This window comes from Phascolarctos cinereus, unplaced genomic scaffold, assembly GCF_003287225.1.
Source record: "Phascolarctos cinereus isolate Bilbo 61053 unplaced genomic scaffold, phaCin_HiC Scaffold_1;HRSCAF=81, whole genome shotgun sequence".
Classification (NCBI taxonomy): domain Eukaryota; kingdom Metazoa; phylum Chordata; class Mammalia; order Diprotodontia; family Phascolarctidae; genus Phascolarctos; species Phascolarctos cinereus.
Window position 1 is genome coordinate 202,332,660 of NW_027555514.1, and position 25,987 is coordinate 202,358,646.

Genomic DNA, 25,987 nt, shown 5'->3' on the forward strand with positions numbered 1-25,987 from the left:
GATAAATAAGTATAGTATGGTCTTACATATATACATTTTTATGTATATATCCATAAGTGACTATGAATATTGATATCTAAGCATATGTGTAAGTGTATATGTGTACAGGTATGTGTGTGTTTATGTATAGATGCATATCTTTTGTGCATATGTCTATATATGTATGAATATATATGTATGTGTGTACATATATGCATATATGTGTATGTATATATCTATATATAAATATATTTTACTTAATTTGTAGCCGTGAGGGTAGGGAGAAAGGGGGAAAAAGAACAAAAAAAAAGTGCACAGCAGAGAACCAAAGAAAACTTACAAGGAAGCAAAGAAAAGATGGTCAGCTCTCAACACAATGCACGGTACTTATTATATAGGCTTTCTTGAAATGGAAATTTATTGCTGTATGTTTTGAATCCTCTTTCACGTTCTGCTGTGCACAAGGCAATGCTTTTTTCCCTTATTTTGTATTATTTTAGTTTTAATATTTAAGTTTATTTCTTTTTTCTTTTCTTATTTTGTATTTACGTTTAAAATAAATGCATTTACAAAAAAAAGAAAGAAATGAGCATAGTAGTCTCATGTTTGATAAATTCAAAGATTGCAACTATTGGGAGAAGAGCTCACTATTTGATAAAAACTGTTGGGAAAACTAGAAAACAGTCTGGCAGAAATTAGGTATAAACCATCATTTCACGTTGTATATACCAAGAAAAGCAACAAATAGGAACATGACTTAGAGAAGCATGACAGTAATTACTTGTCAGATGTACAGAAAGGGAAAGAGTTTGCCACCAAATGAGATAAAGAAGTGCATAGGAGATAAAAAGAACAATTTCAATAAAATAAAATTTAATTTAAAATAAAATATAAAATAAATTTGTTTGCACAAACAAAACCAAAATAGATAAAATTAGATTATAAGCAGGAAGTTGGGGGGAGATATTTGCAACAAATTTCTCTAGTAAAGGGTTTATTTCTATGACATAGAGGGAACCAGATCAAATTTAAAAGTAAGAGCCGTTCCCCAATTGAAAAATGTTCAGAGAATATAAGCAGTTTTCAGAGTAAGAAATCCAAGCTATCACTAGTCTTATGAACAAGGTGCTAACTCACACCCATTAGATTAGCTAAGTTAGCAAGAAGGAAAACAACAAATGCTGGAAAGGCTATAAGAAAACAGACATAGGGGCATCTAGGTGGTGCAGTGGATAGAGCACCAGTCCTGAAGTCAGGAGGACCTGAGTTCAAATCTGGCCTCAGACCAAACACTTGACACTTACTAGCTGTGTGACCCTGGGCAAGTCACTTAACTCCAATTGCCTAAAACAAACAAACAAATGAACTAATGAATGAATGAATAAATAAATAAGTAAATAAATAAATAAATAATGATAAAAACAAAACAGATATATTAATGCACTTCTGAGGGATCTGGCCATTCTAGGGATCAATTTGGAACTATGTCCCAAAAGCGAATAAACTGTATATGCCCTTTTCATCCAATCATACCATTACTAGGGTTATACCCCAGAGAGATCAAAGAAATAGGAAAGGGACCCCTTATAAACAAAAATATTTATGTCACCTATTTTTGTGGTGATAAAGAATTGGTAATTGAGAAAGGTACCTGTTAATTGTAGAAAAAGCTGAACAAGTTATGCTTTATGAATGTGATGGAATACTATTATGCTAATAGAATTGATGAAGGGAATCATTTCAGAGAAAGCTAAGAAGACTTGTGTGAACTGAAACAAATGAAGTGAGTAGAACCAGGAAAACATTTATGCAACAATCCTGTCAAGACAGACAACTTTGAAACACTTAGGAACTGTCATTAATACAATGACTAACTATAATTGTAGAGGACTCTTGATGCAAAATGCTATCTACCTTTAGATAGAGAGGTATTGGATTCAGACTGAAGCGTATTTTATTTTTATTTTGGTCACAGCTAAGAGGAATTTGTTTTGCTTGACTATTCATATTTCTAAGAAGTTTTGTTTTTCATGCTTTCTCAATGGGTAGGGAAGGGGAGATGGAAACAATTTGGAATTGAAAATGAAATAAAATTGAATTTAAAAAAGACTCAGAGAAGTTGGCTAGTTAGGGTTATAAAGCTAGTAAAAGTGTTAAAGTCAGAATTAGAATGCAAGTTTTGTGGTCCCTATTATTTTCTCTGTATCACAAATTGAAACTATTAAGAATGTACTGTCATAAAGTCATCACATGGTGGGATTACATAGGGACTCTCAGTCTCTGTCTCTCTTTCTGTTAGATCACAGATACTATACAAGAAGTAGACTAATTCTATGTGTACCCATTCCCTGTATAAGTTCTAGGCTGCCATTTTTATTCAATAGCAATCAATGTTATGACCAAGAATACAAACTTAAGTGAATAAACCAATGTAGTTAGCATATGATAGTAATTTCAAAGTACTCTATGAAATTTACTTATTAAAAACTCCTTCAAATAATTTTTAATGTTGAAAAACCCCCGAATCAACAATGATTCCATTATAAAGCTAGAAAGGAATACATACATGATGGTGTTAATGCCTGATAACTGTTGGAACATTTGTAGGCCACAACCCACAATTAAAGCTCGGCGAGTTGGAGGGTATGTCAGCATTCTGGAGATCACAGGTCCAGCTTAAAAACAAAGAAATAAACACAAGGAGAGGTATTATTCTTTCATTATCATATTAAAGGCCTACATTAAAATAACTTCCCCTAAATTTCAATAAAAATTCAGATGACTCAATTTTATTTGGGTATTTCTAAGTAATACTGTACTTTTCCAAATTGTTGGTATTATACACCATTTATCTAATTGAACCCAAATAGTCTTAGGGATAAACTTGGAAATCAATATGAGAGAACTTAGGAAAAAAATTCATGGAAACCTTAAAGAATTACATAGTTATGAGCATTTGGCCTTAAATTTTCTCTTTAATTTCTTAGTAAGGTATACTTATCAATCATTCACTTTATCTTTACTGCTTCTTATTAATGTTTAAAATCTACCCCCCAATTGTGTGCCCATTGGAAACATCATGTTCTCTCTGCAAACTGAATAACAAAGAGGATGCCCTCATAAGAACAGAAGAGATTAGAGAATGTATTCATCATCAATCTGGACATGGCACTGTGATGCTACACTGCATGGGGCTACTTGATCCACTTAAACCAGTATTATGCAGCTACTTCTGCCCAACAATACTCTTTGAGCCAGTCAGAACATCCTCCAAAACTCAGTATGGTATGATCTCATTATCTCATATATTTTTAAGCCTGCCTGTGACTGGAAATTTTATTATGTTGACCCACTTCCTCCACCTAAGTGCAAGAGGTTTGCTCTTACTCCAGTTGATACCTTTTTAGAATATTGGTTCTTGTGTTAGTAAAATTTGTTAACGATATAGCCATTATCAAGATGCCTATAGAACACATTCTAATATGCCACCTTGTAACTTCGGGTCCATTTCTAATAGGGTACCCATTTTACTGCAAATAAGGTTTGGTATTGAACTTGTCTATTACATTGTTCACTGAATTTTCTTTTTAAAGAAAAAGCTTCATTATCATATCCCTGATTGCTATTGTTAGTTGTCTTATCTTCCAGAAGCCATATCTTTGATAAAACAGCACCAACCCACAAAAAGAGGAAGAGTTCTCTACTTCAGCAGATCTGCCCTCCAGGAAGACTTGCCTAACCACAGTGGAATACTCTTTTATACAATTTTTCTTTACCCTTTTCTGGCTTTCCTTATTTTCTATCCTTTATGCAAGGTCACGTAAGATGATTTTTCTGATCAAAAGGATCTAAGCAACCCAAAGAAATTCTTATATCCCCCTTTTTGTGATTCCTTTGACCAGAAAGGATTTGGAGGAACAAGGGGTGGAATTACTGGAAGGAGTTTTGCTTTATTAAAGGTACAGAGGGAAGATGAAATTATCTTTTCCTAATCATGGAGTTTGAGGAAAAGGAATCCTTTGGCCTATTCAGTCTTACTTTTAAGTTCCTAGATAAAAGAGAAGTGTTCATCAAATGTTTTAAAAAGCAGCCAAAATTTGGTATTATCCTCCTGATGAGGCTCCCAAGGAAGGGATGTTTTGGCTGGCAGGCCTATCAGATGGGTAATGGTATGAGATCAGTTCTATTATAAATTTCAGCCCTAGGATATTTTGAATGAAAAAGGCATGTGACCTCTTACTTTAATTCAGATAGTCCAGACTCCAGATAGGCACAGTTGACAATATTAGATGTATCATTCATTTGATGGATTTGATGTTCCCAGTAGTACTTGTGACTTTCTTGATTATTTTCTCCCAGGAGGTTTTCATGAATTGCTCCTAACATCATTTCCCCACATTTGAAAAACTTATGTTAGGGGGTTGGGCCAATATGGTGGAGTAGAGGCAGTAATCCAAATAAACTCTCCCAACATTCCCCTCCAAACAACTTTAAAAATAATGTGTCAAATAAACTCTGGTGCATCAAATCCAACAGAAGGTAGAGGGAAGACATTCTTCTAGACCAAGACAACTTAGGAGGTCTTCAGGAGAGCTCTGTGATATGAGGTGGGGGCTGGCCCAGAGCACAAATGGCAGCAGCAGCTTCAGTAGTTGGCCTTGAAGGCAGCTGCAGCAGTGTCAGCAGTGGCTCAGAAATGGTAAAGGTCAGAGAAGTGTAAAGAGAAAGCACAGGACCCTTTCCTGGCACTAAGTGCAAGACCCAATACTATTTGGCAGTTCTATTGTTCATATACAGTTTGGAGTCACAGTTCCAGGGTGGAGAGGAGTGCTTGTGCTCAGCTACAAGAGAACAGGGGCCTGGTCACAGTTCCAGGGTCAAACATTAGCATTTGTGGCTATGGGGAAGGAGGGGCCCTTCTTGAGTAAAGACCAGTACAGCCAAAAGACCAGAACACCTTACTCAGGCTAATACCATTTGGGAAGCATTGAAAACTTGTAGACCCCTCAGAACTAGCTCTGAAAACAGCAGCACAAAAAAAGCCTAAAGCTTAGGACAATGGCCAAGAAAAATTATTATTTTTCTCTTATATTAATAACCAATTATTAATAAGATTATGGTTTTCTTTCCTATTTCTTCATTCAGAAACCAGCTCCTATGGGTTATTCAGCCGGTCTCTGAAGGATATTGCTGATAGATGAGATTGCCTAAATCCTCCAGGTATAGGCTTTTCCATCTTGGATAGGACCCCATCCCACTAGAAGACCTTACAAACAGAGAATCTGGTCTGAGTGAGATCTTGCCCTTAGGAAATAAGTCCATGTCCTTGGAGCCTTCCATTAAAATTTAGAGTGACACAGCTTATGAAGGAGAAAATCAGACACTGATCTGGATAGAGATGGATTCTAGATTTCTAGATTGCTGGAAGCTGCCTTATTAGGTCATATTCTCTGCAGGAAAAGCTGAAGACTTTTTCCCCCTACCTCCTCATTAATATGTCCATCCTCTCATTGATTACTAACCAATCAAATTTGATTTCTACCCTCAGGGATACGCCCTTTTCCAAAAGCTTTTAAGCATTCTATATTCTCCAGGGACAGTCTTTTTGTGGTCAAGAGGAACAATTCTTCTCAATCTATTAATTATTTACTAGCAATAATTAATAAAGTATTAATTACCCAGAAAAACTGTCTCTCAGAAACATTTCATTCATCACAGCCTCCCTACCCCCAGATTAACAGAGCGCAACTTTAATATTAAATTCAAAGCTAAAAAATAAGCTGGAAAAATGAGCAAACAACAAAAAAAGAACTTGACCTTAAAAACCTACTATAATGGCAGGGAATAACAACACACAAACTCAGAAGAAGACAACATGAAAACAGCTACAAGGAAAATATCAAAGGAAAAATGCAAATTGGACACAAGCCCAATAAGAATTCCTGGAAGAGTTAAGAAAAAAGATAAAAGTGGTAGAGGAAAAATTTATTTTTAAAAATGAATGATGCAAGAAAAGAGAATTACCTGGTAAAAGAGGCACAAAAACATTGAAGAAAATAACACCCTAAAAAAAGAGAATTGGCCATATGGTAAAAGAGGTGCAAAAAGTGACTGAAAAACAACTCCTTAAAAAGGCCAAATGGGAAAAGGGTACAAAAACTCACTGACAAAATAATTCCTTAAAAATTATATCTGGCAAATTGAAGCTAATGACTCCATAAGACATCAAGAAAAAAAATAAAACAAAGCGCAAAGGATGGGGAAAAAAGAAGAAAATATGAAATATTTCATTTAAAAAAAAACCTGACCTGAAAAATAGATCAAAGGAGATAATTTAAGAATTATTAGACTATCTGAAAGCCATGATGAAAAAAGAGTCAAGATAGCATCTTTCAAGAAATTATCTAGGAAAAATGCACAAAAGAAATGGAAAGAATCTACCAATCATTTCCTGATATACTGCAATGAAAACTACCAGGAATATTACAGCCAAATTCCAGAGCTCCCAGGTCAAGGAGAATATGTTGCAAGCAGCCAGAAAAAAATATTAAAATATTGTGGAGCCACAGTCAGGATCACACAATATTTAGCAGCTTCCACATTAAAGAAGCAGAAAGTTTTGAATATGATATTGGCAAAAGCAAAAGAGCTAGGATTACAATCAAGAATAACCTACTTAGAAAAACTGGATATAATTCTACAGGGGAAAAGCTGACGTTCAATGAAACAGAAAATATCCAAGTATTTCTGATGAAAAGACCAGAGATGAATAGAAAATTTGACATTCCAACCAGAAGCACAAAAAAATACACTTGAAAGAGAAATCACAAGGGATTTAATAAAGTTAAACTGTTGACATTCCTCTATGGAAAGATGACACATTTAACTGCTCAGAATTTTATCATTCTTTCTCGCAAAGGCCTTTACCGCATCATGGGCAATGGCTTTGCCAGCTGCATCCACTTCCACCATACAGCACCCTGTGAGGTGTGCGTCCTCATGCTCCTCTACACCTCCAAGAAGGTCTTCATGGGGCTGATCCACAATGACCAGAGTAGCTTCATCAACGGCATCTGCCAGGTCATCACCAACCACATGCAGGTGCAGCAGCAGAAGCTGGAGGAGTTGCAACAACAGCAGCCCCAACTACCACCACGTGGGATGGGGGAATCACAGGCCCCCCAGGACTGGGCCCTCTCCTGGAGGAGCAGAAGCAGCCCTCTCAAAGCCTGCTCTAGCTCCACCAACCACAGCCACAACCCCCAGGCAAGGTACGAGTAGGGGTGACTGGGACAAGTGGACAGCCTCAGACTCCCAGGCCCTGCCCCACCCCCTCCAGGGAGGCCCCTTCCTGGAGCACAGCAATCCCTCCTGGAGCTGCCTCTCTGGGGCCTCTCCTGCGAGCCCAGAACCCATACCAACCCCCTGTTGTGGAGCCTCCTGCTGAACCCAGCACCCCCATTGCCAGCCCAGGCTGGGGGTCTGCCACCCCAGGCCTCCCTCCACCACCTGCAGCCTCCAGGAGCCCCAACCCTGTTGCCTCCTCCACACTAGGACTTAGGCCAGCCACCTTTGGGCCCTCCTTTGCTGCACCCCCAACTGCTCAGTCTTGGCCTGGACAGCTTCCCCCATGGGTCCCTCTGCCAGCTCAGATGCTATTGAGTGGAGGCCCCAGGGTCCAGTTGCCCAGCCCGGTCTGCAGCCCCCCAGTGTCATGAGGAGGACATTCTAATAAACCTCATATGAGATCGGCCCCCAGCCCAATAAAGCTTTCTCATTCCCCCAGCCTCAAAAAAATATATTATTCTTAGGGCAGGTAGAAGGCATCTTCACAGAAAAAGGGCATGGGAGTGAGTCAATTATATTGGGCCAAGAAATAAAGGATTGAAATGAAGGGATAAGAAAGAAGGATGCACTGTGAAAAGAGGGAAGGAAAAGGAAGAATGGGGAAAATCATCTCACATAAAAGAAATGTGTAAGGAATGGAGGGAAGAATGGTGAAAAGGTAGTGGGTAATGCTTGAAACTCACTCTCATTGGAACTGGTTCAAAAAGAGAATATATATACACACTCAATTGTGTATAGAAATCAATCTTACTGAACAGAGAAATAATAGGGAAATGTGATAAGAGAAAGAAGAAAGGTAATAAAAGGGAGGGCAGATTAAGAGAGGCAGTGCAAAGGGCTAGAAAATGTGCATACCCTTTGACCCAGCAATGCCACTTCTAGGTCTGTATCCCAAAGAGATGATACAAATGTGAAAAGGATCCATATGTACAAAAATATTTATAGCAGCTGTTTTTGTGGTGGCCAAGAATTGGAAATTGAGGAGATGTGCATCAGCTGGGGAGTGGCTGAACATGTTGTGGTATATGAATGTAATGAAATATTATTGTGGTATAAGAAATGATGAGCAGGCAAACTTCAGAAAAACCTGGAAAGACTTATATGAACTGATGCTGAATGAAGTGAGCAGAACCAGGAGAACATTGTACACAGTAACAGCCACATTGTGTGGTGACTAACTTTGACAGACTCATATCTTCTTAGCAATGCAAGGATCTAAGACAGCTCCAAAAGACTCATGGTGGAAAATGCTGTCCACATCCAGAAAAAGAACTAAGGAGTCTGAATGCAGATTGAAAAATATTATTTGCTCGCTATTTTTTGTTTGTTTCTTCTTTCTCATGCTTTCTTCCCATAGTTCTAATTCTTCTTTACAACATGACTAATGTGAAAATAGGTTTAACATGAAAATATATGTAGAGCCCATATCAAATTGCATACTGTCTTGGGGTGGGGGAGGGGAGAGATGGAGGGAGAGAGTTGAAAACTAAAATAGATAAAAAATGAATGAATGGATGAATGAATGAATAAATAAATAAATAAAAGAGGTAGTGGTCAGAAGCAAAACAGAGTTTTGAGTAAGGAGAGGGTAAAAAGAGACAGAAGGATTGAAAAGAAGAAAATAGGATGGAGGTTGATCATAATTGAATATGAATGAGATGAACTCACCCATAAAAAGAAATCAGAATGGATCAGAAAACAGAATCCAACAATATGCTGTTTATAGGAGACATGCTTGAAACAGAAAGACACATACAAAGTTAAAATAAGAGGCTGGAACAGAACCTATTGTGCTTTAACTGAATTTTATAAAGGCAGGGGTAGCAATACTGATCTCAGACAAAGCAAAATCAAAAATAGACCTAATTAAAAGAGATAATCAAGGAAACTACATTTTGCTAAAAGGTGTCACAGATAATGAAGTTATAACAAAAAATTTTACATCAAGTTTCTCTGAAGGCTTTATTTCTCAAATATATAGGGAACTGAGTCAAATTTACAAAATATAAGAGCCATCCCCCAATTGATAAATGGTTTAATGATAGGAACAATCAGTTTTCAGAATAAATCAAAGTGATCTATAGCCATATAAAAATGCTCTCAATCACTACTGATTAGATAAAGACAAATTAAAACAACTCTGAGGTTCCACCTCACACCTATCAGAAATTACACGTGCTGGAGGAGATGAAGGAAAATAGGAACACTAGTGCACTACTGGTGCAGTTGTGAACTGATATAACCATTCTAGAGAACAATTGAGAATTATACCCAAAGGCTGTAAAACTGTGCGTATGCTTTGACCCAGCAATACCACAAATAGGTCTGTATCCTAAAGAGATTAAAGAAAAAGAAAAAGGACCTTTATGTACAAAAACATTTATAGCAGCTTTTTTTGTGTGGTTGCAAAGAATTAGAAATTGATGGGATGGACATCAATAGGAGAATGGTTGAACAAGTTGTGGTATATGATTGTGATGAAGTACTATTGTGTATAATAAATGATAAGGATGGTTTTAGAAAAACCTACGGAAACCTATACGAACGGATGTAAAGTGAAATGAGCATAACCAGGAGATCACTGTACACAGTAACAGCAATATTGTAATGATGATCAACTTTGAAAAACTTAGCTACTCTGATCAACACAATAATCCAAGACAATTCTGAAGAACTCATGATGCAAAATGCTATACACCTTCCAGAGAGATAACTGATGAATTTTGAGTGCAAACTGAAGTATAATGTTTTCATCTTTATTTTTCTTGCTTTTTTGTGACATAGCTAACAAGGAAATATATTCTGTGTAATTTCGCATGTAACAAATGGTGTACTGCTTGCCTTCACAGTGGGTATGTGAGGGGCTGGAAGGAGGGAGAGGATTTAGAACTCAAATTTGTTTTAATGTAAAAATAAATAATGATTTTTAAAAATCATGTTTATATTGCTTTATATTTTTATTTGCTTTAAACTCATTGCATAGTTTTTAGCATTGTTTTGGGATTATTATTTTTTTTTTTTGGTAAGGCAATCAGGGTTAAGTGACTTTGCCCAAGGTCACACAGCTACTAAGTTTCAAGTGCCTGAGGTGGGATTTGAACTCAGGTCTTCCTGACTCCAAGGCTGGAGCTTTATCCACTGCACCACCTAGCTGCCCCAAAACATTTTTTTGGGGGGGAGCCTAGGCAACTGGGCTAAGTAACTTGCCCAGGGTCACACAGCTAGTAAGTGTCAAATGTCTAAGGCCAGATCTGAATTCAGGTCTTCCTGAATCCAGGGCCGGTGCTCTATCCACTGTACTATCTAGCTGCCTCCTGTCCTGGGATTATTTTAATTGTGAAAGGTCCCTCAGCAAAAAATTTAGGGAATTTGCCATGAAGAAGTGGGTTATTCTAAGAGCTTGGGAGGGTTCCTGAAGCTATTATAACATAGCTTGTCCTCAGTCCCCACCTATTGGCACAGCTCACCTAGTGCATGACGGCTTAACTTACTACTGACTGAAACCGTACTTTGCAAACTTTTATACTGAAAATCTCCTTAAATAAGTTTATTTTCTTAGTGCTTGTCCTGTTCTAAAAGCCAAGTATATTCATTTTTCTGCTAAAGTTTTAGCTATAGTTAGTTTCAAGTTATAAGAGGAAAAGATGAAACTATGAAATAATGACTTCTTTTTTTTGTATTTTTTTGTATTTTTTGTTTTCAACAATCACTATTATAAGCTTTTGAGTTCAAATTTTCTCTCCCTCCCTATCCTCCTCCTTCCCCAAGAAGGTGTGCAATCTGATATAGGCTCTACATATACATTCCAATTAAACATATTTTCACATTAGTCATGTTGTAAAGTAGAATTAGAACCAATAGGAGGAACCACAAGAAGAAACATAAAAAAAGAGAGAAGGAAAAAAAAGAGCAAATAGTATGCTTTGATCTGCATTCAAACTCCATAGTTCTTTCTCTGGATGTGGATAGCACTTTCCATCATGAGACTTAGAGAGGTCTTAGATCCTTGCATTGCTCAGAAGTGCCAAGTCTATCAGTTAGTCGTTGTACAATGTGGCAGTTACTGTGTACAATGTTCTCCTGGTTCTGCTCACTTCACTCAGCATCAGCTCATATAAACCTTTCCAGGTTGTTCTGAAGTCTCCTTGCTTATTCCATTACATTCACATAGCACAATTTGTTCAGCCATTCCCCAATTGATGGGCATCCCCTCAAATTCCAATTCTTTGCCACCACAGAAAGAGTTGTTATAAATATTTTTGTACATGTGGGTCCTTTTCCCGTTTTTATGATCTGTTTGAGAGATAGCCCTAGAAGTGCTATTGCTGGGTCAAAGGATTTGCACATTTTTATAGCCCTTTGGGCATAATTCCAAATTTCAATCGGAAAAGCTTTTAGCTTATCTCTATTACATATGATGATTGCTGAAGGTTTTAGGTAGATGCTTTCTATGATTTTAAGGAAGACTCCATTTATTCCTATGCTATCATGTTTTTTTTAATAGGAATAGGTGTTGTATTTTGGGAAAAGCTTTTTCTGTGTCTATTGAGATAATCATGTGCTTTCTGTTAGTTTTGTTGTTAATATGATCAATTATGCTTACAGTTTTCCTAATATTGAACCAGCCCTGCATTGCTGGCATAAATCCTACCTGGTCATAATGTGTTATTCTATTGATAAGCTACTGTAATCTATTTGCTAATATTTTATTTAAAATTTTGCATCTATATGCACTAGGGAAGTTGGTCTTTAATTTTCTTTCTCTGTTTTGACTCTTTCTGGTTTAGATGTAAGCTCCATATTTGTATCATAAAAATAATTTTGTTAAGACTCTGCCCATTTTCCCAAATAGTCTACATAGCATTGGAATTAATTTTTCTTTAAGTGTTTGATAGAATTCTCTTATTGTACTTTAAAAATCCTCCTTGAGCTCTTTCAAGAAGACTTTTTGAGTTTGAGACCAGTTCATATTCCCTTTTGAAGTTTCAGATGTGATTATACTGACAATGTTATCCTCTTCTGAATTTCTGCCTTGATCTTCACTCTTCCCATAATAAGAATCTATGGTCATTGTAGATTTATTTTTGCTCATGGTGTTTGCTTATTTCCTGACTTTTAAAAAACTGAGCTGTCCTGCTTGAGAGCCAGGTGCATTGACCCAAACAACGATGGAGACTGTGGCAGGTGGTAGATTTCCTTGGGTGAGGTAGAGTTCTTGATATCCTAATAGAAACCAAAGCTAACATTTATATTAAGAAACTTGTTTTCAAAAGCTCTATCTTTAGCAAAATGACTCTTGGTAGGGAGCTCATATGCTGAAAAATTCTTCTCCCCCAATACTTTAATAACTATGGAAGTTTTCTGGTTTATAGTTACATATGCTTGTGCATATCTGGCAAAATTATCAGTCATTACAAAATTGTAGCTTATATATTCACTGTCACCTTCTGGGGATTTAAAAAAATCTATACAAACAAATTCTAAAGGTTTGCTAATATATTCGGTATAAATAGGTAATACTTATGCAATGACTAAGATTGTTAAACTGAACCCTTCTCAGCATTACGAGGATCTAAGACATCTCCAGAGGCCTCGGGATGGAAAATGCTGTCCACATCCAAAGAAAGAACTATGGAAGTCAAATCGCTATCACTTATTTTTACCTTCTACTGAGTTTTGTTTCATCTTTCTGATGGTTCCTCCTATTGGTTTTAATTTTTATTTACAACTTCACTAATGTGAAAATATGTTTAATGGGTATGTAAATGTAAAGCCTATATCAGATTGTGTGCCATCTTGGGGAGAGTGGGGGGGAGGAAGGGGGAGAAAAATTTTCAACTCAAAAGCATATGGAAGTGATTGTTGATAAATCAAAATAAATTAATGAAAAAATAAAATAAAATAAAATAAATAAATAAGTAATACTTTTCTTCAAACACAAATACAGTTCTAATATTTCATCACGTTTTTTTTTTTTTGCCTTCTTGGGCGAATAAAGTTAGGTCCTAATAATTTTAGGGTTTTCTCTTTGCCTATATGCCCAAAGGCATTACAAAGTGCTTTCGTGACCATACATTTGCACTGGGCAGCAACAACTTTTTTTCCTGGTTTCACACAAGGAATATGTTAGGTCCAGTAGAATACCCTGTTAAATAGCTTTAATCTCTCTCATTGTCTAAACAACAAGATGCCTTCTAGGGAATTAAATTTGCATCAATGTGTTTGAATTCCTTGTTTCTTGGCTTGTATTACTTGGTTTTTTGGGGGTTTTTTGTTTTTTTTTTAGGCAATTGGGGTTAAGTGACTTGCCCAGGGTCACACAACTAGTAAATGTTAAGTGTTTGGTCGGAGGCTGGATTTGAACTCAGGTCCTTCTGACTTTGGGGCCAGTGCTCTGTCCACTGCACCACCTAGCTGCCCCCACTTGTATTACTTCTTGCAGGCTTCCATCAGCCATCTACTTTTCTACGCGTCATCCACAGACAACTGAGAAAAAGGGCTGATGAAAACATGGTCCTCATACACTTCTGGCATGGTATCTGGTGGAAATCCTAAACTCTCAGCTACATTTCCATCTGATTGTAACCCAGACTTCTGGGTATCACTTTTAGCCTTCACACCTTCCTTAGGCGTTGGGTATTTTGGTGTCATGTGACCTTTGAGACAGAGCATCTTCATTCACACTAGTTGAATGAAAATTGGCCAGCGCTGCTACTCATTTCTGAAAAGCAGTGTCTGACTTGGCACTAGTCAAAATATGTCAGTGAATTACTCTAAATCCACATTTAACTCTATACATACACATAGCCTTTGGTTTTTCAGGTAACATCTAACTTCAAAGTTAAGAATTACAGTTTATGTATAGAATAGCAAATCTCACTATCACTAATGTTTTTAATGGAAGAAGTGGTTGGTTTCTGAAGACCATCACTCACTTGGAATAAGACTGCTTCTAAGTTGTAGTATTGTTAAGGTCACAGATGTAGAACAGGAAGGACCATTAGAAATCATCTGGTTCAATCCCCTCATTTTGCAATTGAAGAAACTGAGTTCAGGCAGCTAGGTGACACAGTGGATAGAGCATCAGCCCTAGAGTCAGGAGGACCTGAGTTCAAATCCGGCCTCAGACACATAATGCTTACTAGCTGTGTGACTCTGGGCAAGTCACTTAACCCCAAGTGCCTAAAAAAAAATAAAAAATAAAAAATTGAGTTTCAAGGACATTGAATTACTTTCCCAAGGTCACACAGCTATTAAACATCAGGGACTATATTTGAATCTGGATCAGCATTCATTCCTTGATGAGATACTATATGACCTACAGAGGCTCTGAAAACTCACAATTATAAATCAATAGCTTCACAGCAGCCATCTCTACTTGGTCTAATACTTTCATCAGTCTTTCCTAACATTATTCTAGTGATTTTCCAAAAGAAACAAGGTAATTTAGGTACATCAAAAATCCTGGATACTTCATATTTCCAACTAGTTTATCAACTAGGTCACTGGAAAGTGTCAAGCGCCTTCAAGATGTTCTGTGGCATGAGTTAAAACTGGCATATCATCTGAGGAAAGGAAAGTCGTTTTTTCCTCTTTTTCTTCCTGGGATGGAGATAGTAAATACTGCACAAATATGGTATTGGAAACCACTGGTTGCCTAAGAGACAATGTTGAAAGATTTGAATTATTGACATTGTGCACTGGTCCACTCCAGTTCTTTTATTCAGAGATGAGTGAAAGTCAGTCAGTCACTCAACTAGAATTTTTAAAGTATCAGGAACAGGTACTAAATGTTGGGGAGTCAAAGAAATGCAAAAAAACCCCCAGTCTCTGCTCTCCAGGAGCTCACAGTCTAATGGTAGAGACAATGTCCAAATAATTATGTATAAGAAAAATACACAGAGATATATTAGAACCAGATCATGGAATCAAAAGGGCAAAGTGAAGTGTCATGACTGCCAAAATTTCCCCAAAACCTCTCCTACAGAATGAACATAGAAAATAGCAAATTTCATTCTAAACAGAAAAGCAACAAAAATCAGCATATAATCATTGTTCCAGTGCAGGCCAGCTAAGGAAGATAGAAAGAGAGGCTTGAAGACACTGGGGTAGGAATTGGCTGGGGGCATGGCATAATGCTATGGGTCTTAGGGGGCAGGGTAGCAGCAGTAGGTTGAGCACTGAGCATATCCAAAATACCAGAGCAGTAAGACAACTCAACATTTGATCAGAAAGACATTCCAGAGGACCCCTGTGCTAACACTGGGTACAGTATCTTGTGCCTTTTGGGGCAGCTCCATTGCGTGTTACCAAGTTACAGGTCACAGTTCCAGTGTGGGGAGTACCAGTCATAAGGGAGTAGGGCCCATATTTTGGTAAGCACCAGAGAACAGAGCAGGAAGAAAGTGACCAGACCTCTGCCCAGATCACACCACCTAGGAAGTACCAAACAGCATGGCATCCAAATTCTTGAAAGAAAAGTTAAATAAATTACAGCAGGAAATAGAGTATAACTATATTGGTAGGACACCTCAACTTATCTCTCCATATCTAGATAAATCTAACCATTAAAAAAAAAGAAACAAGGAGAAGACAACATTTTAGAAAAGTTAGTTATGATGGACTTATGGAAAATACTGAATAGGAATAGAAGGAAGTATAACTTTTTCTCAGCTGTATCTGACACCTTCACATAATTGGGCGTGTATGCAGGCATAAAAACAGTATAAACAAATGCAGAAAATCAGAAATATCAAATGTACCCTTTTTGAACCCTAATGCAATAAATATTATATTCAAAAAAGGGCCATGGAAAGATATGTTAAAATTAATTTGAAACTACATTATCTAATCCTAAAGAATAAGAGAGTCAATGAACAAATCATAGAAATAATAAATTTATTAAAAATAATAATGAGACAATGTACTAATATGTGTGTGATTTAGCCAAAATAGTACTTAGCATGAAAGTTATATTTTTAAATGCTTCCATCAATAAGAGACAGAAAGAAAAAATTGATCAATGAACTGGGCACGTAACTAAAATAATCAGAAAAAGAACAAATTTTAAAATCCCCAATTAAACACCAAAATAGAAATCCAGAAAATCAAAGGAGATATTAGTAAAATGGAAATTAAAAACATTGAACTAATAATTAAAAATAGTAGCTGGTTTTATCTAAAAATCATAAAATATATAATCCATTAGCTGATTTGATTTAAAAAAGAAAAGAAAATCAAATGTACTACCAATGAAGATGAAATTAAAGCAATTACCAGGAGTTACTTTTCCCAATTATATGCCAATAAAACTCACAATTTAGTTGAATAAATATCGACAAAAATATAAACTGCCGAGATTATCAGAAGAAAAAGTAGAATGCTTAAATAACCCTATCTTAGAGAAGGAAATTCTAACAAGCCACCAACGAGATCTCCAAGAAAACAAAATCAAGATGAGATGGGTGTACAAGCTAATTCTACCAAATATTAAAGGAACAAGTAAATCCAATACTGTATAAATTGTTTCTAAAAAAATAAAAATAGGTAAAGAAGAAATCCAACCAAGTTTCTTCTATGACAGAAATATGGTTTTCATATCTAAACCAGGAAGAGCTAAAACAAAGAAAGAAAATTACAGACTAATTTATATGCTGAATATTGATACAAAAATTTTAAATCAAATACTAGCAAGGAGAATACAGGAATATATCACAAAGATCATACAGTATAATATGGTGGGAATTATGCTTGGAATATAAGTCTGGCTTAATATTAGGAAAACTATAGGCACAGTTAACCATATTAATAACAAAAACAACAAAAATCATATGATTCTATCAAATGGTACAGAAGAAAGCTTTTGACAAAATATAATTTCCATTCTTATTGAAAACACTAGAAATGGATACATGATTTAGACACAAAGCGTAATATCATAAGCAAATTAAGGTACAATGGAAAAACTTAACCTGTCAGATCTAGGGATAAAGGAACAGTTTATTACAAAACAAGAGATAGAGATGGATGGATAATAAAATGGATAACCTTGATTACATTAAATTAAAAAGGGTTTTGCAAAAACAAAATCAGTGCAGTCAAGTTTAGAAGAAAAGCAAAACATTGGGAGAAAATTTTTACTGCAAATTTCTTTGATAAAAGAACATTTCTTTTCTGAAATATGTAGGGAACTGAGCCAATTTATAAGACTACAAGTCATTCCCCAATTGATAATTGGTCAAAAGATATGAACAGGCAGTTGTCAGATGAAGAAATTAAAGCCATCTATAGTCATATGAAAAAAATGCCCTAAATCACTACTGATTAGAGAAAAGCAAATTAAAACAACTGGGAGCTACTACCTAACACCTATCAGATTGCCTAACATGACATAAATGGAAAATGACAAATGCTGGGAGGCATGTAAGGGACACTAATGCACTACTGGTGGAGTTGTGAACTGTTCCAACTATATTCTGGAGAGCAATTTGGAACTATGCCCAAAAGGCTATAAAACTGTGCATACCCTTTGACCCAGCAATACCACTTCTAGATCTGTATCTCAAAGAGATCATACAAATAGGAAAGGACCCACATGTACAAAAATAGCAGTTTTTTCCTTTGTGGCAAAGAATTGGAAATTGAGGAGATGTCCTCAATGATCAATATATAACATAACATAATATAATATAATATAACGTAATATAATATAATATAATATAATATAATATAATATAATATGATATAATATGATATAATATGATATAATATGATATAATATGATATAATATGATATAATATGATATAATATGATATAATATAATATAATTAATATGATATGATATGATATGATATGATATGATATGATATAATATAATATAATATAATATAATATAATATAATATAATATAATATAATATAATATAATATAATATAATATAATATAATATAATATAATATAATATAATATAATATAATATAATATGATGTGATATAATGTAATATGATATAATGTAATTAATATAATATACTATAAATCAATTGAGGAGATATAAATATATATGTATATATTTATATATATATATAAGTTGTGGCATATAATTATGATGGAATACTATTGTGCTATAAGAAATGATGAGCAGAATGGTTTCAGAAAAATCCGTGAAAACCTATATGAGCTGATTCAAAGTTAATTGAGCAGAACCAGGAGATGATTGTACATAGTAACAACAATATTGTAATGATGATTAACTGTGATAGACTTAGTTACTGTGATAAATACAATGATCCAATGCAATTCTGAAGGATTCATGATGAAAAACATTATCCATTTCCAGAAAGAAAACTAATGAACTCTGAGTTAAAATTGAAGTATAAATTTCTCACTTTATTTTTCTTGCTTTTTTTTTGTAACATGGCTTACATAAAAATATATTTTGCATGATTCCATATGTATAATTGATATCATATTGCTTATCTTCTCATTCAGGAAGTGAGAGGTTGAAGGAAGAGAGAATACTAAATTTTTTAAAAGTGAATGTTAAAAATAAATAATAAATTTAACATAAAAACACTAGGTAGCATAGGAATAAATGGGGCTTTACTTTAAGTGGCAAGTTGTATCTATCTAAAATGAAGAATAAGCCTTTCCAATTAGATCAGGGGTGAAGCAAGAATGTCCATTATAACCGCTATTATTCAGTACTAGAATTATTATTCGTACTATAAATGCTAGCTATAGCAATAAGACAAAAAATGAATTGAAAGAACAAGAATAGGCAATGAGGAAGCAAAAGTCACTTTTGTAGATGATGTGAATGTAAAAAAATTAAATTAAAAAAGTTTTAAAGGAGTGTCATTGGCATATTTTTCCCTAGAGAGCTGGTTGTTGAACATTTGCTAGCACATCTATATATCTAGGGTAGACTCAGAGGGAAGACTTTAATATTGGAAAGGCTTCTTGCAGAAAGCAGAGCTTTAGTTGAGAATTAAAAGAAGCCAGGAGAGCTATGGACAGCATTCCAGGCATGGAGGACTATCAGTGAAAATATTCAGAGAGAGGAGATGGAGCATTATCTGCAAGGACTGGCAAGGAGGTCATCGTGAGTAAGTGAACGAGTGGGAAGAGACTTGAGGAAGGGATATCAATCAGCGTGTTACTGTCATAATCCAGTTGTGAGGAAATGAGAACCATCACAAAGGTGGTGGCAGTGTGTGTGGGGAGGGGAACATACATGAGATAAGGCAGAAACAAAGACAAATAAAAGGACTTGACCACTTATTGGACATGGAGGCAGATAGTGAAGAGTTGAGGATGACACCTGGGTTGCAGTACAAGGTAACTGGGAGCCCAGTGATACCCTCAACAGTAACAGGGAAGTTAGGAAGAAGGGAAGAATTTGGGTTGGGAGGAGATGAGTTCAATTTTGAACATGTTTAGTTTAAGATGTCTGTAGGATATTAAAGTCTTCCTTTTGTTACTAGTACAGAACTCAGACCTTTAAAATAGGCATTCACATAGAGTTATTATTTCAAAATCATGTATAAATGATTATAAAACATATATATAACATAAATTATAATACATAATATAAATTTATAAATAATTTCAAAATCAATTATAATGTTTTCACCTGCTGTTAAATATGACATTTTGCGAGCCAAACATAACTGTCTTTTGATGAATTACTTCATTAAAGCCTGCCAAATTCCAGAAATAATCACATCCATTTTTACAGATATTCCTTTAAATCTGGGAGAAAGCAAACATTTTTCCTATTCTTAATTATGGTTGAGTTACAAACTTATGACTACTGGCAGCCTTACATGGAAAACACATGAAATTCAATTCAGTAACACAATAAGAAATGAAGATGAATTTGAGGTAGAAGTTGAACAACGTAGTCTATAACTTCTCTGCAGGATTTATCATTCCCAGTTACCATCACTTCTTTCTGGCTTATTTGTACACGACAGCCTCAAGTTGCCTAATATTATCTATCAAAATCACATACAAAAAACATGACCAAACAGAGGAAATAGGCAAGCTTTTGACTGTTAGCAGAGAATGTAATTGGTTTTACTTGATGGCTGCCAACATTAACAATAACCATAAGGAGGCCATTGATTATAACCATATTGTCCATATTGATAATAGTAGTATGGTTCTTGTCTGTGCTGCTGATAGTTATTACCTCAGGGTCTTCCATGGCACTGATTAGATCTGTTGTCAACTGGCCAAACCCACCTGCCACCTCTCCTTGAAGGTGTCTGTTATCTTGCAAAGGATTGCCTCTGTTTCTTTGGTTACCCCGAAATTTACTATTCTACTCTTCAACAACTGGAGGAGAATCTGCAGGGTGTTTCAGGTATTCTGGATATTCTGTACCATCTTCTGTGAATCAATTGGCAAATATCTCTTGAAAATTTGGAACAGCATCAGGAATGTCAATTATTCTGAAAATACAGAAGCACCAGCACTTCATCCTTGAAAAACTGAAGTAGAGTTTGTAGATATTTGAAAAATCTCAGTGTGGCTTAAGGCTGCCATACGGTTTAGCTGCCTTTTTTAGTGAAGAAATATAAGTCTGTCTCAGTTCTCAAGCTGCCAACCTCAAAAGCAAGAATATTTTGTTTGAGATATTGATTAGACATTAACTAGATAGTGGGACATGAGAGACTGGAGATCAGGAGAGAGCTTAAGGTTGGAGGAGTGGATTTGAGAGTCATTTGCTTCTAAATGGAGAGGTATGGTTCGTTGTGGGGTGGAACAATATCGATTACTGACAAAGAAATCCAAAAGGACATTCATATGGCACACACAGAAAACAACTCCTTCACTAATAAAGCTGGTTCTCATCTTCCTCAAGGAGTTTATTTTCTGTAACATAGGGGCTTTTTTAGTCTCTTTTGTCTCCTGACAGGGCTAGATTAACTGCCTCCAAAGAGGAAAAAGTCACTAAAAAACCATGGGAGTTGTATTTCTTCTAAGCTAAGAAAAGAAGCCTCTCTGTTGGATCGGGACTGGAGGACAGAACTTTCAATACAAGAGGGGTTTTACAAAGCTCTCTGGAGAGAGGCTGAAAAAGAGTTAGAGAGCCAGCTATACGATGGAAATAGCAGCAGTACAGGAACAACTCTTCCCAGGAGACTTAAAAGTGTGGGAGGATCTGGAGTCTTTTTGTCAGAGTAAGAGAACAAATGGAGAGAGAACTTCTTGAAGACGATGGTGAATCTACTTCGCTTTGTTTCTTCACTTTGTTATGGCCTGAAGCAATGGGTGACACAGTTAATTACTAAAAGTTGCTATGATATTTAAGCATTTTGCCTACTTGTCATTTATTTTTTTCTAACAATAGTTCAATAAAGATTTTAGTGGCATTCTGAGTTTGTGTTTTGTTAAACAAAGTATGAGAGGGGGAAAGGAAACCTGGGGGATATTTGCTGTTGAGTCATTTTTTAGTCAGGTATGACTCTTCGTGACCCCATTTGGAGTTTTCTTGGCAAAGATACTAGAGTGGTTTGCCATTTCCTTCTCCACTTCATTTTACAGATAAGAAATATGGTAGATATATAATCTAAATTCAATTCATTGGGAGTGTTAACCTGAAAGCCTGGTTAAAGAAGGCAAACAAGTTAGGTGATACATGATTATATAGTTTATTCCCTTTCAGCTAGCGAATCATGTTAACATGGAAGCCAGAATGTGATTCTGACTCGGAGATTAAGCAAAATGAGAGAGGTTTTATACAGTTTAGAGTGATCAGACTCAGGATGTCTGTGTTACAAAAGAAAGGTATAGCTTCCATATGTTTCTTAACATACAGCATTAAAAAAAGGAAGTTATTTAATTGCATAGATCGTAAATACAATAGAAGAATGTCAAAGTATCAATCAAAATTATAGATCCAGGATATGTGTTTCCCCTACATAACATATGTCTATAGGATACAAAAGAAGGAAAAGTCTCATTAATCAAGAGAGTGTCTGGTCCCAGATATCCTGGGCTCAGTGATGACAAACAGGAAGAATGTTGGTGAGCTCCATTTGGTCCTGAAATTTGATGACACAGGAAGGGGTGTTTTTAGTTCACTCAGAGAGAAAAAGATTAATTCAGGTTTTTGGCCCTTATTTGGGCTCAATTGATTTTAAATGATTATCAGGAGATCATCCAGACTTAAAAATCGACAGATTGCCTGGGTGATCAAAGCATATTATGAATTATATTTGCATTTTTAAGATTTTATTTTGGTTTTAGTTTTTTTGAAGCTTTGCATAAAAAGGAAGTCACGTGAAACTGAGACCTCCACCAAAGCTAATCTCCTTATGTCCAACCAGGTTTGTCTTTGTGATAAAAGTCTTTGTTGGGTTTTGGGGGGGTTCTTTTGATTTTTTTTCCCTCCACTAACTTGAGAGGGGGAAAAGAGTAGAAATTTCAGAAAATATCACACCCTGAACAATCTTCAGAGACCTCTTTTGTGCAACACTCTGTTTGTATCCTCTCCAGTAAATTAACTACAACCTGGACTAAGAAATATGGTCAAAGAATGACCAAAAGATATGGAATCTCCTTGGAAGAGAAGTCATTATTCTGTATCTCCCCACAGGCCTTTCCCTAGAGGTTGGATACTTCTATTTTCCCCAGACTGTGCCTAGTGGTAAGTATTTTCAACATAAAGAAGAATAGATAAGAGTGGAGGGGAGAGAAAAAGTGAAAAGGACATCCAGAGGCCAGGGCCTGACAGTTCTGATCAGGAGCAAGAAACATCCATTCTTCCTAGAGGAATGGTGGTGGGATTTTTTTCTGCTTCCAGGAGCCAAGATGGCAGAGTAAGAAGTAAATCTTTCTCACCCTGCCTTATTGACCTCTAAAAGCCCAGAAATGCTGGAAGAGCTGAGCAAGCAGAAAGACAGGGCACAGCAGTCTTCCAGCCCCGTAAGCTTGGGGAATTAACTGGAAAGGCTCCTCTTGTTCTGGGGGAGAGGGAGCTATACAGGACAGGAGGCATCCCAGCAAGCCAGCAGCAAGCCACATCTCAGCACACCAGGGGGAGATCCTGACACCCAGGGTGGTGGAGCAGGCAAGCACCAATACCAGGAATCTTCTGAGTGCCTCAGTACAGGAAAGGTAACCAGTAGCCACCAGCTCAGAAAACCACCATGTGCGGTGGCATTCTCCAGCAGCCAAATCACCTGGTGCCTCAGCAAAACTCTGGGAAGCACAATTCCAGGAGGCAAAGCACCAGGCTGACAGACAACCTACAGCAGTGAAACATCTCTGTGTAAGGCCTAGGTGAGCAGGAGCCAAACATTCGAGTGTAATGCCTAGATGAGCAGGCATTGCCTTGGTGGCTAGATTCCTAACCCACACCCCAAGAGCTCCAGTATTGCTGACCCCAGACCAACACTAGGCAAGCAGCCAAAGCCCTTTAGCCTCTAACTGCCAGCACCTGAGGCCCCAGCACACAAAGTCAGTGACCAGGGCATGGGATCTCAGGACAAGAAGCTTCGGTAAGTGCCCTGTGTTCTCCAGCAGGAGAGCTCAACTTTAAAAAAGAGTCAAGAAATTGGCAAACACCATGAGCAAAAAGCAGAAACAGATAATGACCTTAGATTGTTATTACGGGAACATGGAAGATCAAGGCAAAAATTCTGAAGAGGACAACATTGTCAATATACCCACATCAGAAACCTCAAAGAGGAATATGAACTGGTCACAAGCCTAGAAAGCATCCTTGGAAGAGCTCAAGAAGGGTTTTAAAAGTCAAATAAGAAAGGTAGAAGAAAATTGGGAAAATAAATGAGAGGTATGAAAGAGAGAATCAATACCTTGGAAAAGGAAGGACAAAAATTAACTGTAGAAAACAAGTTCTTAAAAAGGAGCATTGGCCAAATGAAAAAGGAGGCACAAAAACTCACTGAAGAGAAGAACTCCTCAAAAAGTAAAATGGGTCAAAAGGAAAAGGAGATAAAAAAATTTAATAGAAGAAAACAATTCTTTAAAAATTAGAATGCAGCAAGTGGAAGCTAATGACTCTATGAGACAGGAAGATTCAGTCAAATAGAAATAAAAGAATGAAAAAATACAAGAAAACATAAAATACCTCACTGGCAAAACAACTGACCTAGAAAATAAATACAGGAGAGACAATTTAAAAACCATTGGTCTACCTGAAAACCATGATGAAAAAAAGAGCCTGGAAAACATACTTCAGGAAATGATAAAAGAAAATTGCCCCGAGATCGTAGAACCAGAGGGTAAATTATCGAAAGAAAAATCAAAAGAAATCATCAAAAGAACCCACCCATCACCTCCTGAAAGAGTTCCCAAATTGAAAAAGCCAAGGAATATTGTACCAAATTCCAAAATTACCAGATCAAAGAGAAAATACTGCCAGCAGCCAGAAAGAAACAATTTAAATATCATGGAACCACAGTGAGGATTACACAGGACCTTGCAGCTTCTATGTGAAAAGATCAGAGGGCATGGAATACAATATTTTGTAAGGCAAAGAGGCTTAGATTACTAACTACCCAGTGAAACTGAGCATAATCTTTCAGGGGAGGAGATGGACATTCAACAAAATATGGGACTTCCAAACCTTCCTGACGAAAAGACCAGAGCTCAACAGAAAATTTAACTTTCAAATACAAGACTCAAGAGAGGCATAAAAAGGTAAACAGGAAAGAAAAAAACAACAACATGTTATTAATAAGGGCAAACTGTTTACATCCCCACAAGGGAAGATGACACTTGTAACTCTTGAAAACTGTAATGTTATTATAACATTTAAAAGGGGTACACTTAGAAGGTGTATGTATAAGTTGACTTTGATGTGATGATAAAAATCTAATTAAATGGTGAAAAAGGATTGTACTGGGAGAAGGGGAAAGCAAGAGGCAGACAAGGGTAAATTATATCACATGAAAAGGCAGAAAAACCTAAAACAGTAGAGGGAAAAATGGGAGAGAGATGGGCATTGTTTGAACCTTATTCACATCACATTTGGTTTAAAGAGGGAATAACATAATCAGTTAGGCATAGAAATCTAACTTAACCTATAGGAAGTAGAAGGGGAAAGGGAAAAGAAAAGGGAGGAGGTGAATAGAAGGGAGAGGAGAAATAGAAAGGGTAAAAGGGAAGAAAGGGAGGGGGCTTATAGAAGGGAGGGCAGACTGAGGGAGGCAGTGGTCAAAAACAAAACTGTACTGAGGAGGGAAATGGAGAAAAAAGAGAGAAAAGCATAAACAGTGGGGAAATAGGATGGAGAGGAAGCCACAGATAGTAATCATAACTGTGAATGTGAATGGGATGAACTCTCCCATGAAACGTAAATGGATAGCAGAGTGGATTAAGAACCATATTGCAGAGTGCAATATGTTGTTTACAAGAAACACATTTGAAGCAGAGGGATACACATAGAGTAAAGGTAAAAGGCTACAACAGAATATATTATGCTTCATCTGAAATAAAAAAAAGCAGGGGTAGCAATCTGATCTCAAGACAAGTCAAAAGCAAAAATGGATCTAATTAAAAGATAAGGAAGGAAAACACATCCTGCTAAAAGGCACCATAGACAGTGAAGTAATATCATTACTAAACATATATGCACCAAGTATGTAACATTCAAATTATTAAAGGAAAAGTTAAGGGGGATACAGG

The 25,987-nt window shown here is 36.3% G+C and overlaps 1 protein-coding gene and 1 pseudogene across 1 annotated transcript in view; both read right to left on the minus strand.

Annotated features, from left to right (window-relative positions):
• SLC2A13 (solute carrier family 2 member 13) overlaps positions 1-25,987 on the minus strand; it is a 224,377-nt gene that overhangs the window by 141,549 nt on the left and 56,841 nt on the right. The window contains exon 4 of the mRNA XM_020973712.2: positions 2,546-2,654. Coding sequence (XP_020829371.1) covers positions 2,546-2,654 — 109 coding nt within the window. The remainder of the gene's footprint in view (positions 1-2,545; positions 2,655-25,987) is intronic.
• Positions 20,076-21,603, minus strand: LOC110199032 (RNA guanine-N7 methyltransferase-activating subunit-like protein pseudogene; annotated as a pseudogene).